A 15,466-nucleotide genomic window follows, 5' to 3' on the forward strand; every position below is an offset into this window, starting at 1 on the left:
GGTGTTTTATGTCTGTCACAGTCTACCCTGTACCACACATGCCTGCACAGGATTTCATGCATCCTTCAATAAACAATAGGTGGGAAATTACATGAAAAGGAACACTGGTCACATGCCTACACATCATGGTGACATGCTGTGTCTTCGGCTTCAATGAGGGTCGGCATGTGGGATAGCCCATGAAAGTTCACAGGTATGCGTTACTACAACGGGGTTCCAATGGAAATATGCACAGCAGATAACCTGCTAAGGCAAGATCTATCAGGATTTAGGAATCAAGCCAATATGGGGCAGAGGACCTCACTCTAAAGAGGCAATAGACCATGTTAATATGCACTAGCCACATCGATAGGAAGAAGGGAGAGTGCCTACATCTTCACCTCCACCATATGTAATCCACCAATGGGATTCGGGTCGCTACATAAGTAATGCAATGTAAAATGATGTTTTCACAGTCATGAGTGCCGTAATGTTGGGAATGCGTGATGATGCGTGATGCGGTGTGCAAGACATGGCACATTGAATCTAAGCATCTGGCAATCACACATGAGCACTCCCGCATTGCTTGCCTGAGGCCACTTTATTCAGACATAGTGGTCTCATGCAGCGTGGTGCTACACGCCGTGAACAGGGCATGTGGCGTGGTTACCCGGTAGTGAGCGAGCCCAGGGTGAGCGGTTGCTTGACTTGCGCGAGTGGAATTGTGACGCCTGGGTGGGGGAAGGGCGGCAAGCGTGGGTTCCCGTAGCTGAAGCTGGAGCGGCTGCTAAGCACCTCCTGCCTGGATAGCTTGCCTGGGGCACGCAAGAACACACACGACATTCAATACACCCAGTGAGCCGTACCATCTTCACATATGTGCCACATATATTTGTGCAAACGAGACCTCACATCTTATAGATGCTGTCCATTTCTTTCTCAGGACCTCTCTCCAAGTCTTTACTCTCGTTCCCTGTCTGTGTCTCTCTTTGTGTGCAAGTCTCATTCTAGGCTTCTCAATGCCTTCCTCGTTTCTTTCATTTCTATGTTTATATCTCGAGGACCTCTCTTCCATCAATTTGCACTGGGTGCCAACTTGGCGTTGACACCGCTGTGCCTATGAGGATAACAGGGCACATTCATAGACAAATTGTATACAAACGCAAGAGATGTGCACAATTTCTGGACATACACACAAGCAATAGTGACAAAACAAGTAAGCCTGAAACACAGTAACAATTGTCCTACACAGCTCTCCAATGTTATTTTTCCAACGTTTTGCTCCATGTGCTGGGAGCTTCTACAGGAATTGAATTCATGCGGCACAACCCCGAAACACACTGAAGAGTTAAAATATGAATGACCTTACCATGGTGAGGGGACGCTCCTGGGCTGGGCGCAGGGCTCCCCGCGCCAACGCCAGCCCCGGCACCACCGGCTCCACCTGCCCCAGACCCGCCTGCGCCATGCTGTAGCTGCATCTGTTGCACTTGGTGCAGCTGCAAGGAGATTGGGCCCATCTCGTCGAGGCCTGCGCTCTTATGGAACCGGCTTAGGCGGTTGGCAACGCGAGGGGTGGTGTGCGTGCGCACGCAGCTCACGCCGCCATAGGGGCACACGGCGAAGACGTGGCACGTGCCGCGCAGGGTGCAGGCGCACACCCAACGCCCGTCGTCGCTCACGCTGAGGTCTTGGACCTGCACGCAAGGACATGCATACATAATTCACATCGTCTTCCTCTCAGCAAGAGTCCCAGTATTGCATGGAGCCAGATGCTCATATTTTCATTTTCCATGTGCTTTACCGTTTACCTCTTACCGAGTCACATCCACTGTACTCGTATCTCATTCCAACACAACATCGTCCTATCTCATGCTCGGTCTCCCTCGTCTTCTCCTGCCCTGGACCAACATCTGTATAGCCGTTCTAATCACATCTTCTTTGTCTCTTGTACATCACGAAACATGGATGTAAGAAACATATTATGCGAACAGCGCTTATGCTAAATCAGTACAGCAAAATCCACTGCCGTATGATACTTCCATACACACTAATCTATGCTCTCCGCCTTCATCAACCCACAATGAAATTAGACTATCCTGGTCATGTTGAGGTCAAACAACCCTCGGCACCCGCATGGCAAGGAAAGGCCCTCATCCAGCAGTGGATTGACAAAAGGGCTGTAGGTGTACATAATGTGCACGTGCATCACTACACAGTGGGAAACGCGTTTGTACAACTAAAAGGTGTGTTGGGACGGTGCTCACCTGTGCGTCCGTGTCCCCGCGGTGCAGCGTATAGAGGTGGTGCACGGCGGCCTGCGCCGACACGAGCGGATGAGCCATCACGCGGAACACGTGGAAGTCGTGACCCTGAGCATCGGCCGTCACGAGCAGCAACCCTGGAGAGAAGCATTGTGAAAATAAGTGCAAGCGCAGTGACGTAGCTGTCGAGTGTGCAAGCGGTAAAATTGCACTGGGGCCCACGTGCAGGAGGGGCCCAAGTACCAGTATTTGACAAGGGGCCCACATTAATTCCATGCACCAGGGTCCATGCCAACTATGCTAGGACCAATGTGTACATGTCACACCCCCTAAATGGTATCAACATCCCAATTTAAAGTACACGCTGTGGTCACAACAATTCATCATCACCAGTCATGATATATACACTGGCATAGTGTAGGAGAGTGCACTAAAAGTGGAGGGAAAGTTTAGAAAGTAAACGGAGAACAAATTTAAAGCACAAGAGAAGAGTTATGAAAATAGATGGAGATGCTTAAAGATTTAACACACAGGACCATTATGAAATAAGTCAGAGCACACAAAACAAAAATGGAGATGATCATAAAAACCAGTGGGAGCATGACCCCAGCAAGAAGGCTGATGATTGGCAATTCACAAATGATGGCCCCGAGATAAAAATAGGAAACCATAACACATATGAGAACCTTAAAATTTGTGGTCACAACAGTTGTGGATCCAAACATATTTCCAAACACAAATGTTACCAACACCAACCATTCCCACTGAAGTTTCAAGCCAAACCACAAAAATGCTTGATTGCAAGATTTTGCAAGAAATGTCAAAAAGTTCCTTCCTGATACAGCACATGCAATTGCCAACAAATACCGTCAGTTTAACACGTATACTTTCGTGACAAATATTATCCATAAGGTTTTTTTTGGGTTCGATTGTATAAAGATTAATGTGTCATTAAACCTGCCACCACCCGACACAGCCAATTCTGGCTGTCAACTGATGAGGCTGGTTGTAATTACCGGCAAAAAATGCAGGACTCGAATTGTAAATGTTGTGGGTTTACTCTCCAACACACCGGTGTGCTGAACGACACATTTATATTTACACGATCTGACCCAAAAAAACCCCTATATTATGGAAATGCTGTCAGACTATCAATTCCACGCATTCAAGGCGAGTTAATGCCAAGTAGGTTAATTTTCTTAGTATTCGAGCCATGTGATGTATTCATACCAAAGCAATGTGTTGGCACCACTCATATGTAACAATAGACTGGAGACAGTTATACTTGTTTTTCAAGCGAGTCATTTTTACATTACTCATTGTTTTTTTCGGTAAAGTCACGTATGTAGAAATAAAACAAAATTCAACTAAATTAATTCACGACGTTTCGAACGCAACACAAGCAATCATCATCAGAATTTTTTATTTAATTTTATTTAGTTCAATTTTATTTTATTTCTACATACGTGACTTTACCAAAAAAACCAATGAGTATGGTAATTTCTGCAGTCACAAAAGCTTCAATCCTATGTCATTTTTAAATCCTTCATATTAAGTTCACTTGCTTGCTTGTGCGCTTACGACCGTACAAATCTTTCGGTCGTTTTTTAACCCACTTCCCGTGATCCAATCGAGCTGACATTTTGCACACAGACTCGTTGTGCGTGACAATTTATTTTCGTGAAATTTTTTTTCCTAAATTTTACACTTTTTAGAAAAAAATAAATTATATTTAATTACCAATTACTTAATGGTGGCAGGCAATCATCTGACCCATAGGTGGCAGCCATCTCAAGCCAGAGGACGAGAGGACTCTAGCCGCCACGCATATAAAGGATTTATAGTCAAAAACTTTGTTTTTACGGGTTAATTTTTTACATTCTTCGGCTGAGTGCTCACGTGGTGGTGTGCGGCGAACCTGATGACCCGAGTTCAATTTCCAGCCACGTCTAACATAAATTTGCAAGTTTATCTGAATCGGTACTGTACACTCATCCCCTTCAAGCCATGTTTGACCATTGTAGTGAAGTATGGTCAAACAACCCCAATGACTGACATTGCATGGAGAGGCCTCTATCCAAGTGACTAGACAAAGGGCTGAAAATTATTGACATTCTTGACTTAATATGCTTTAAAAACCACCACAACCACTCCAGGTGGTTAGTGGTTAAAGGGGCGTCGGTGGTTATGCACATGGGCTTATAATCCTACACTGTGGAAGCGAGGGTTGGTGGATCACACAAATGTTGTGAAACTCCCTTCCCATGGTCATCGAGGTGCCATACCCTGGCTCGTCAAGGAAAGGTGGTACAGCAAGTGTGCACGATTATCTGTCCCCATCAGTATAGGATAGTGGTGCCTCCCCGCATGCGTGGGTGTTCTCCGGTTTTTCCCACATGTATAAATACTCATTACTTTGCTGGCAACATCTTAATATACATGCGCCTCCATATTTGCGGATAGTGCAGCATTGAGTGTATTGCGATTCCATAAATTACGCTATGTAAACATTCAATATTATACAATTTTTTTGTAAAACATTACCACTTACGATGATTAACATAGATTAGTTTCAGGCTGGACCAGGTCTCTAAAGAGCTCATCTATCAGGTGCACAGTAAGAGCAGGTTATTGCCTATGGCTCAGGCAAAGGGTGCATAAAGTTCAAAGAGTCAAAGTATTTTCTTTACTTGGAACCAACTATGATCTTAACCCTGACCTACCTAAGAATTATGCAAACCATATACTAAAACATGAGGAACTCACCGCTAGGGTCGAAGGTCATGGCCGAGATTGGGGTACCGTCGTGTGCTGGAAAATGAGCCACAACCCCGTCCCCTTCTCCCTCTTCACAAACCTCCACCTACACACAACACATTACAGTGTCAACAACTACGACTCGTACCGTACTTGAGCCAAGCAATGTGCCTGAAAGAAGAGTACAGTAATCCCTCGCCACTTCGCGGTTCAAGTTTCGCGGCCTCAGTGCATCGCGATTTTTCAAAAATATTAATCGAAAAATAAAAATTCAAAAATACCGCCATATCGGCAGCCGTATTGCGGAAAGCAGCGTTGTTTCATCGTGATGCGCGAGAGAAACGGTTTCCCAGGATGCCAGACAAAGAGAGAAACTCTCTCAGAGGCTTTGTACATACCCACGGGCACTCAGACAAGGCACGTGATTGGTTTCCGGCGCGAGATCGACGAATGAGAGCGCGAGTGGATGTATCCCGTGAGCTGATTGGCTGCGCATCATCGTTGTCATCGTCGTCGTCGTCATTACTGGAGTCAAGTCTCAAGATACTACTGTCATTGGTGAGTGTAGAACACCATAATACGTATCGTATGAGAGAGAGAGAGTGAATGTATAATATTAAGGTTTTATAATTAAATAGATTTAAGTAATATATATATAAAGTATAAATATACATATTTTAAACATTCTGGTACCCACACACACATATATGGAAATTCCTAGGGGGCCAATCCTACTTCGCGGATTTTCACCTATCGCGAGGGGTTCCGGTCCCCATTAACTGCGATAAACGAGGGATCACTGTATACCAAAACAATAGACATCATCAACAACAATCAAGCCACTGCTGGATGCAGGCCTCCCCCCAAGCTGTTGAAATTTCATCCTCCTGCAATATAGAAATCCATCTCACACCTCTACATGAGCTGAAGTAACCTCTCCATCTCCGTGGTGAAAGTCATTCCGGTCGTGGTCCCTCCTATGGCTGCCACTCCAATTGTTAGTTGCAACCACCGGCCATCATCGCTTCAAATGATGTGTGCTGCTCAAGCTCACATACTTTTTGCTAACAATTAATGATGTGTAAATTGCGTATATTCTGTAATCAATTTGTACCTCTTTCCTGTTCTCAATGTAATATCATGCTGACATCTCTCCAAGCCTATTTATACATACTCTTTGGTTCTTTCGATAAAGTCACGTAGGTATAAAAATAATAGATCACAATTTTTTACACACCTGCCAGGTTTTCCTTTTTTTCTTGGACACATACAAAACGCATAAGTTTGTAGTATAGAGGCAAACACATTTACACAAAGTATAATAAAACAAGTGAAAAAGATGTCAAATTATACCATCCAAGATATTAAAATTTCATCCACGTAAAATTTCACTCACCCTTTTCGCATTAACAAAATTCTCGTACAAAACCGATCAAGGGTTGGCATCAAACGACAATATTAGATGACAGGCACTAGAGCGCGAGTGAGATGATACGTATCCCGCACCTGCCCATGCCGGACACATTCAGTGTCGATGATGGTGACAATCCCAGGAAGGTGTGCGTGTCTGCGCGGTGTAGGGGGTGGACCCCCATCCTCCTCACAGCCCCCCGGGCCCATCCCCGTTCCACGTACCCCGCCGGCAAGCCTGCCGACTGCCTCTCCAAACAGAGACAGGCCAGAGCGAATTGTCTGCACACGTGACAAAATGGCCAAGAAGGGCAATCAAACAATAGATTATATAGGATGCCACAATGAAGCAGACAAATGTTTATGACTTAATTTTCACCAGAACGGGACATGGATGGTGCATGCATAGGGGTACCTTGGCAGCACTGATCACAGTGGCAGTGTAGGACTGCACAGCATCTCCGCTCACTCCACCATACGTCTGGTGCCTCTGTACCAACTGCCAACGGCACCAAATACACGCAGGGCAGAGCGGCGAACTACTCGTACCGGCACACCTGTGCGCCCCATTTAGGCCACAACATGAGCAAGGCATCGTGCAAAAATGTTCGACATCGCCATGTAGTACATGCAGACAACAAACATCTAACATACTCTCAATTGAAAGATCAATGAATATGGGTGCAATGATGCGTCAACATATCGATTAATATCGGTTTATATTCAGCTCATGATACATGCAATGAATTGTGTGTGTAAGAATAAATGTCTTTCATGAGTTTATGCTGTATGTAATGGATTTGGGAGAGGGGGGGAGGATTGTAAATTGTTGCACCCATAATAATGAGAATGTGAAATGTGAGACTTGCGTTGCAACATACATAGCGCGCTCCAACCTTAGTGTCAGCATAAGCGAGCCAGCGTGACCCGAGCGCCAGCGGGTTTGGGTTCGGTCCTGGACTGGGGTAGCAACCTGAGGCAGTAAAGGACACACAAGAATAACAACACATAAACATTAAGACTTCATGAATATAGCGAATATTTGTGGATGAAGAAAGTATACAACATTTTTTTTTTACTGTGAGCACATCATATACGTTTGTCAGTCATATTAGTGAATTTATCTAAATCATTCTCGGACCGATTTTGGCACATGTGCTATACCAACACAATGATTCATAGAACAAAAACATTTACATTTTGCCAATTTACATATTCCATGCAAACGTGTACTCGACAGATGCAGACATATGTTTGGGAATGTGTGACACCAAATATTAAAATTCAAATAAGTGCAGTACTATTTCGTATGGATACTCGTACACATTTTGTGTGCCTGTGGGTCCATCTTATTTTTCTTATATATGTATAAAGTGCCTTATGTCCAATCAATGAAAAATATCAACTAAGACCTACAAATCATCCATTTAAATCCACTATATCTCCATCCATAAAAATAACCCAAAAGTGTCCGAAATGCCCAAGTAAATATGTACGTGAATGCTTGTGTGACTTGCTATTATTCCTATAAAAGGTCACCGATAATACTGGCGTGTGCTTTGAAGACTAGCATGGTGGGTTTGCAACGGTGCAAAATAAGAACTTTTCTTTCGTCTCACTTGTGATAAAGAAGGTCTTGACGAGTGTACGGCTATCGAAAGCTGCCAATTTCTCCTGTAATGCCACCACCAGAACCCTACACACTCACAAATACAAAATATTAAATTAGTATGGTTCAGACCATTAGCCACAAATACATCATTTGGAATTGTGTCTAAATGACACAGATGTGCTGTGGAAAATAGTTTTCACCAAGATAACCGCATATATTTACACAATGAACCCAGAAATTGGTACAACTAATGCAACCAACACACATACATAAACACAATACAAACTATAAACAATAGCCGAGCTATCCTAAAATAATTTGTCAATAATTACACCATAAGTTAATTTTTTATCGTTTTTCATGCATTTTATTTTCATCAAAAAGTTTTATTGGTATTTAAAAATGTTTTACATGATCAAACTGTTATTCCTTAAGGCAGCATTCATTTCCTTTTGTTTTCAAATCCGGATGACTTACCACAATTGCATAATAATAAAATAGTCTGGAGCACCATTTTTAAGGTTTTACAAAGTCCTTGAATCAAGTGTCTCACACCAATTAATGTAAACAACATAGCCGACACATCACAGGGTCAGCAAATGAATAAGCACCCTCTCATACCTACCTGTGGTTGGCATGCAGATTAAAGATGGGCGTTTTGAACTGAATGGATTTCACCACCTCTCCTGTACGCAATGAACGCACCTCCACACCGCAGTATGGCTGAGACCTGCGGCGGATACGTCGCGTAGGGGGTTAGTGCCATGAAATCACGTGACAGCCAGTGTGCCAAAAATGCCACAGAACAGTGATTGACAGGTGGGCGCTCAGTGAGCAAGCTGGCTTAGCTCACCCGGTAGATGAGGCTCCATCGCACGTGGCTAGTAATGGCCGCTTGTCTGCAAACAGGTCTTTCCTGTCCACGCCTGTGGTGTGACGTGGAATGGATGACACCGAGACCCAGAAAACGTCTTATTCATGGTTGAAGATTACACTATTGTGAACTTTTCATTATTTACACATAGACATAGACAACTGCATCGAATAATCTCTTTAACCGATTTTTACACTCATGATACACACACCAAACCATGGGATAAAAAAATTATTTACAGATTATGCTAATTATATGTAAATATGTAATTTAGGCGAATGACGCAAATGAAACAATGAACAAGAGGCAATACAAACTGCTCTTCCAAACACAAAGACTCAGTAAATGCCAAGCAACAAGCAGAGTGAGGTTTATGGTATGCATTGCAACTCATGGCTTGTCCGTAGCCAACGTTCACTCACCAGAGTGTGGTGTGGGAAGCAGGCGAGCACACCTGACCGGGCCACTCCTCACCGAGTACAACTCCTGAGCTTCTCCACTGACCTACACTCAACACATGGGCATTAGACAACAGATGTAACAATGGACACTCGCGTATGCTGTTTCCAAACATGGCACTTACAGTTAAACAGCTAAAAAGTGTAATGTACAACATCTTGAGCAACAGTTGTACTTAAAACAGTCTAACAATCCAAACTGTATGGTATTGTAAGGTGAACAAAGCAATGTGAATGATGTCTCACTCCGAGTAGTTATCATGTTCTCTGGGTGATACACATGCCATATACAAAGGCAATGTATTTAAATGACTACATTTATAAAGGACTATCCTTTATAAATAATTAATTAAGTGCTCTTAGTGAAACAGTGATAGTATTAGTACTGATACATTGGTACAAATACTCATGTTCGAATGTAAAAAAATATATATAGGACTCATCTGGAGTAGAATTATGTATCTGATATTCACCATCACAAGTAGAAATGGAACCTAGTTCACTGTGAGAGATTATCTAAAGATAAACTACAGGGTTACAAACTCTTCCAATAAACATGCATATTGAATTGTACATGTGAAATCAGACAAGGTGTACACTTACAGGCAGGCCCCATATGTGCATGCCAGTGTTGTAACCCAACATCAGCAGTAGGGGGGGCGTGCTTGCCCCTCCTCCACCTTCCCACAGCTCAGGGTTCCTGCTCACATCTGCAGCACACGCCAAAACACGGGACGCATTAAGGCCAGGCCCATACTCCAAACAGCCCCGGGGCTTCTCATCCATTATGAGCGGCACCGGTGGCACACAAAACAAGAGTATCTTTGAACCAATACACACAAGCCGATGATGAAATAACCTGAAAGGTGAAGCTAAGAAAAGGTAGAGCCTGCATAGTGCTTGGATAGGCAACCACTATGCACAGAACAGCAACATCCAACGCTGTAATATGCTCCAACTAGCACTGCCCACACATTTGCGGAGAATATAACTTAACCGTGCCCTTGCTCCCAAACATTGCAGGAGTCTGCATTAAGCACAATAACATCACCACAGCATCAAAGCGTTAAGGGATGATAACGGCATGAATCAATGGGGAGCCGAACTTTTGGACAATTCTTTCAATAAAATACGAGTCAATCTTCTAGATTATTTTGGCTCCCATTGGTTTGTATTGGACGTTGTTTTTCATAACTTTGGAGGCAAAATGTTAATGCACAAAAGTGACACTTTTGCAGGCAGGTCCTTGCTGAGAAAAAAATATATTTTTGTTTAAATGATTTTTGTTCTGTGCAACATACCGTTTGTGAGATAAAGAGCATGACAGGCGGACAGTTGCACATTATGATATATATATAATGCCTGTGCTCTCCACTTTCACTAACCCACACTGACCAGTGCGGTGAATGAAGTATGGTCAAATAACCACCACGACCTGCACGCCGTTGGAAGGTGCATATCCAGCAGTTGATTAACAAAAAGGGATATGCGTACATGCGTAGTGTAATAGCGCTGGCTGGTGGACAGCAGCGGCAACTGTCGTGGACAGACAGTACACACGCCTGTGAGGGTGTGCAGGTGTGGCAGAGAGAAGGAACTAGGGCATGGGTCATGGAGGGCCCCATCTGGAGGCCCCTGGAACCTGCTAGCGGGTTCGAGAAGGGAGGCACAGTCAGGGCGGAGCCAGGCCGTGCTGGGAGCATAAAAGGAGCCGAAAGGAGGAGGTCGAGGCTGCCGGTTCTGGGAATGGACTCGTCTCGTCGTTGCTGTAGTCTCGTCGCCGTCGTCGCTAAACGTCTCCGCGCTACGAAGGATAGCAGTTAGCTATCTCAGTCAGCGCCGTCAGTGTTAGGCGGCTAGTGTTGTGTACAGGCTAGGCTAGGCTAAGATACTGCGGAGAGTGTGTGGACGAGACCGTGGAAGTTGTTAATAAAGGTGCCTACTAGAAACTCATGTCTCTGAATCGTTGACACTACGCGTGTAAAATAGATGTGTCACGTCAAACATAAATAATAATTGTGTGTGTACTCAGATACAGAATGTGTTCATGGATGTGCAATATTCATTGGAGACTGCCATATGTGCAATGTGCCTTTAGTTCATACCATTGAGATCAGCCTTCTCAAAGCGTACCCACACCACACGCTCCTTCTCATCTGTTACTGGGCTGCCCGCATATGCCTGCAACTCAGCATGCAGGCACAACAAGCAGGCATACACATCAACCATGACCGCAAACTGCAAATCACTCAGAGCACATAACACATGATGGCTACACAGTATAAAGCATGGCAAATGCAAAGGACTAAATTAAAAAAGAGCAGACCGTTAGTTTTCAGTTAAATAATCTAGATGGGGGAAAGTCCATTCTGACCATTAACTTAAATATTAGCTTATTTGTGGACAGTGTGTGCAAAATAGTTATTTGTATGTATTGAACTTTTTTCGCACAGTACGTAGCCAAGCGTGCTTATCAGAGGCGCTGGCTTGGTGTAAATATGAGTGTTTGCTTAACACAATGAGCGTGGCTAGGGCAGCCTCACCTGCGGCACAACATCTTGTATGAATGTAAACACACTATCCATGTACGACTGCTCTCTGCAAAATCCACAAGAACACAGCATTCAACATCGCACGTGTGACCAAGTGTACATTAGCTGTTACGACTGCAGAAATAACATTTACAGAAGCGGTTGAGTTTATGGTATAAGTGAAATGCATTTTATTTGACCATCATAGCAGAGTATGTATTATTCATTGCTTTAACTGCACCATTAAACTATTTCATTGTTTGCGCTGTACAATTGTCGTCGGATTGACATGAAGAGACAAGAAGATAATCACATTGATGAGGGAACAAACTATTTATGGGCATCGTACTGACTGCTAAGAAAAGTCATTGGGTTTGGGAATTACATATCGCCATAAGAGATGATGGCCAACAGATGTGTTCATGGGATGGAAACCAAAACAGAAAATATGCCCAAGGCAACCACAGTAGAGGAGCCATGAGATCAGCGCCTTGCAGGACTGCGATGCACTATGGCATCACGGAAAAGTCTGGGATGACAATGGCAAGAGAGAGACCTTAATCCAGCAGTGGCCAGAACAGGACTGATATTGATGATGGCACCATTACGCAACGTGAGAGTTGTTTTATTTATTTAGTGAGAACATAACTACATGGACGATGGCACAATGATGACGATGACATCGGTGTTTGTAAAGTGAGTCAACAACGCACGTCTCTGGCTGAGGACGCACGATGGCTCCACCAGCACTGCACCGGCTCGCTCGCCAAGGAGATTCCATCCTGAAATAGATGCAAAAACACCTGTCTCAACTTCAACAGTCAATAAACATACCTGTTTCAACCACAACACTTCAACACACGTGCCCGTCTGGACCAAAGACAAATACAGTATCCAAAATACAGCCTACACAGGCTGCGGGAGAAAGTGCTGTTAGCGTGCTGCTATGAAGGTCGGAATATTATACAAGAGAGTGGTATGGCCAGCACTACGCCCAGCCACTTTTGTCTCCTCAGTGCTGATGATTATACATCATAGTAGGTTATGCTTTAAGGTTAAGTCTATCTAGGGGAGGCCCTGAACCAGTTCAAATATTTACCACTGATGTTATCCTTGACCAGTAATGTAATTCAGGTCATTGGGATAGTAGTACAGTGTGCTAACTGAGGCCCCGATCTCACCCTAACATTTCAACACACACCCCTACATGAATATCAACACACACGCCTGTATGACATACAGTAGTCAACACACGCCTGCCTCACTCTCTACAGTTCAACACACCCCTACATCACCATCAACAGTCAACACACACGCCACTCTCCAGTAGGCACAGATCTGCCTCGCTCTCTCCATTCAACACACACCTGCCTCGCCCTAACAGTCAACACACCCCTGTATCACCTACAACAGTCAACACACACACCTGCCTCACTCTGTACAGTCAACATACACGCCTAACCAACAACAGTCAACACACACCTGCCTCACTGTACAGTCAACACACACGCCTCACCAACAATTCAACACACACCTCCCTCAATCACTAGTCAACACACGCACCTGTATCACCTACAGCAGTTAAACAAGCCTGCCTCGCCCTAACAGTCAACACACCCCTGTGTCACCTACAACAGTCAAAACACACCTACCTCACTCTGTAGTCAACACACACGCTTGTATCACCCACAGCAGTCACACACACCTGCCTCACTGTACAGTCAACACACACGCTTGTATCACCCACAACAGTCAACACAAAGGTCTGCTTCACTGTCAACTCAACACACACACACCTCCCTCACTCCCATCAGCCAACACACACACACACCTCCCTCACTCCCATCAGCCAACACACACACACACCTCCCTCACTCCCATCAGTCAACACACACGCATGTCTCACCTACAACAGTCAACACAAACGTCTGCCTCACTGCCAACTCAACACACACACACCTCCCTCACTCCCATCAGTCAACACACACACACACCTCCCTCACTCCCATCAGTCAACACACACACACACCTCCCTCACTCCCATCAGTCAACACACACACACCTCCCTCACTCCCATCAGTCAACACACACGCATGTCTCACCTACAACAGTCAACACAAACGTCTGCCTCACTGCCAACTCAACACACACACACCTCCCTCACTCCCATCAGTCAACAAACACACACCTCCCTCACTCCCATCAGTCAACACACACACACACCTCCCTCACTCCCATCAGTCAACACACACACACCTCCCTCACTCCCATCAGCCAACACACACACACACCTCCCTCACTCCCATCAGTCAACACACACGCATGTCTCACCTACAACAGTCAACACAAACGTCTGCCTCACTGCCAACTCAACACACACACCTCCCTCACTCCCATCAGTCAACACACACACACACCTCCCTCACTCCCATCAGTCAACAAACACACACCTCCCTCACTCCCATCAGTCAACACACACACACACCTCCCTCACTCCCATCAGTCAACACATACACACACCTCCCTCACTCCCATCAGTCAACACACACACACCTCCCTCACTCCCATCAGTCAACACAAACCTCCCTCCCTCACTCCCATCAGTCAACACACACACCTCCCTCACTCCCATCAGTCAACACACACACACCTCCCTCACTCCCATCAGTCAACACACACGCATGTCTCACCTACAACAGTCAACACAAACGTCTGCTTCACTGTCAACTCAACACACACACCTCCCTCACTCCCATCAGTCAACACACACGCATGTCTCACATACAACACACAATCCTGCATCACCCTATCGAGTCAAAACACACCTAACTTTCTACTCAACAGTCAACAACACACACGCCTGACACACCCTCTACACACACGCATGTCTCACATACAACAGTCACACACACAATCCTGCATCACCCTATCGAGTCAAACACACCTAACTTTCTACTCAACAGTCAACAACACACACGCCTGACACACACTCAATGCACACGCTTGTCTCGCCCACAACAAGGCAACAACACGCACGTCTGCCTCGGTATTAGAATCCGACACCCACCAAGCCTGTCTAACTCTCAATAGTCAACATACACGGCTATCAAGAAATCGCGAAAGTCAAAAACACACGCGCAATGGAGGTTGTGTCGCAATCTGCCCCCTGGCCACAAAACAGTGTCGATTGTCTCTGTCTTTAGGCAATTTACTCACTGCGACCAACACTACCGAGGGGGAACTGTATGAGAACATCCGTTCGATCGGTTTCTTTTTTTTAAACACAGGTTTATTTATCGAACTCTGGGTAAAATCAATCCGAACGTGACTTGATGCGGTTAAGCAGAGTCAAATGCTGTGGCTCGCAGCATGGCAATAACAACGGGACCGACACAGCCCCGTGTCACTCTCACATGGCCGCGAACTCACAGGAGTGAGAATTTGCCTCTACCAAGGTGAGGTCAACTCCCAATAACCCTGGTGTCCAACCACAGTAATCTAATCGTCTATTCACGTTGGACCGCATTAATATAACTTCACGTTCACCATACACATCACCAGGTCATAAGTTAGGATGGAGA

The 15,466-nt window shown here is 45.0% G+C and overlaps 1 protein-coding gene across 7 annotated transcripts in view; it reads right to left on the reverse strand.

Annotated features, from left to right (window-relative positions):
* Positions 1-15,466, reverse strand: part of BCAS3 (BCAS3 microtubule associated cell migration factor) — a 45,408-nt gene that overhangs the window by 27,808 nt on the left and 2,134 nt on the right. For 4 of the 7 annotated variants that reach the window (XM_078865947.1, XM_078865943.1, XM_078865950.1 and 1 more), the window contains exons 2-16: positions 12,599-12,667; positions 11,898-11,952; positions 11,460-11,538; positions 9,958-10,064; positions 9,319-9,400; positions 8,876-8,948; positions 8,648-8,752; positions 8,030-8,106; positions 7,292-7,383; positions 6,826-6,909; positions 6,507-6,692; positions 5,010-5,106; positions 2,247-2,380; positions 1,349-1,676; positions 650-794 (exon numbers count right to left, since the gene is read on the reverse strand). In XM_078865947.1, the coding sequence (XP_078722073.1) occupies positions 650-794; positions 1,349-1,676; positions 2,247-2,380; positions 5,010-5,106; positions 6,507-6,692; positions 6,826-6,909; positions 7,292-7,383; positions 8,030-8,106; positions 8,648-8,752; positions 8,876-8,948; positions 9,319-9,400; positions 9,958-10,064; positions 11,460-11,538; positions 11,898-11,952; positions 12,599-12,666 (1,712 nt within the window). In that variant the 5' untranslated portion in view covers position 12,667. The remainder of the gene's footprint in view (positions 1-649; positions 795-1,348; positions 1,677-2,246; positions 2,381-5,009; positions 5,107-6,506; positions 6,693-6,825; positions 6,910-7,291; positions 7,384-8,029; positions 8,107-8,647; positions 8,753-8,875; positions 8,949-9,318; positions 9,401-9,957; positions 10,065-11,459; positions 11,539-11,897; positions 11,953-12,598; positions 12,668-15,466) is intronic. The other 3 variants (XM_078865946.1, XM_078865944.1, XM_078865945.1) reach the window with 3 other exon arrangements.

The sequence above is a fragment of the Lampetra fluviatilis genome, chromosome 21 (assembly GCF_964198595.1).
Source record: "Lampetra fluviatilis chromosome 21, kcLamFluv1.1, whole genome shotgun sequence".
NCBI classification, from domain to species: Eukaryota; Metazoa; Chordata; class Hyperoartia; order Petromyzontiformes; family Petromyzontidae; genus Lampetra; species Lampetra fluviatilis.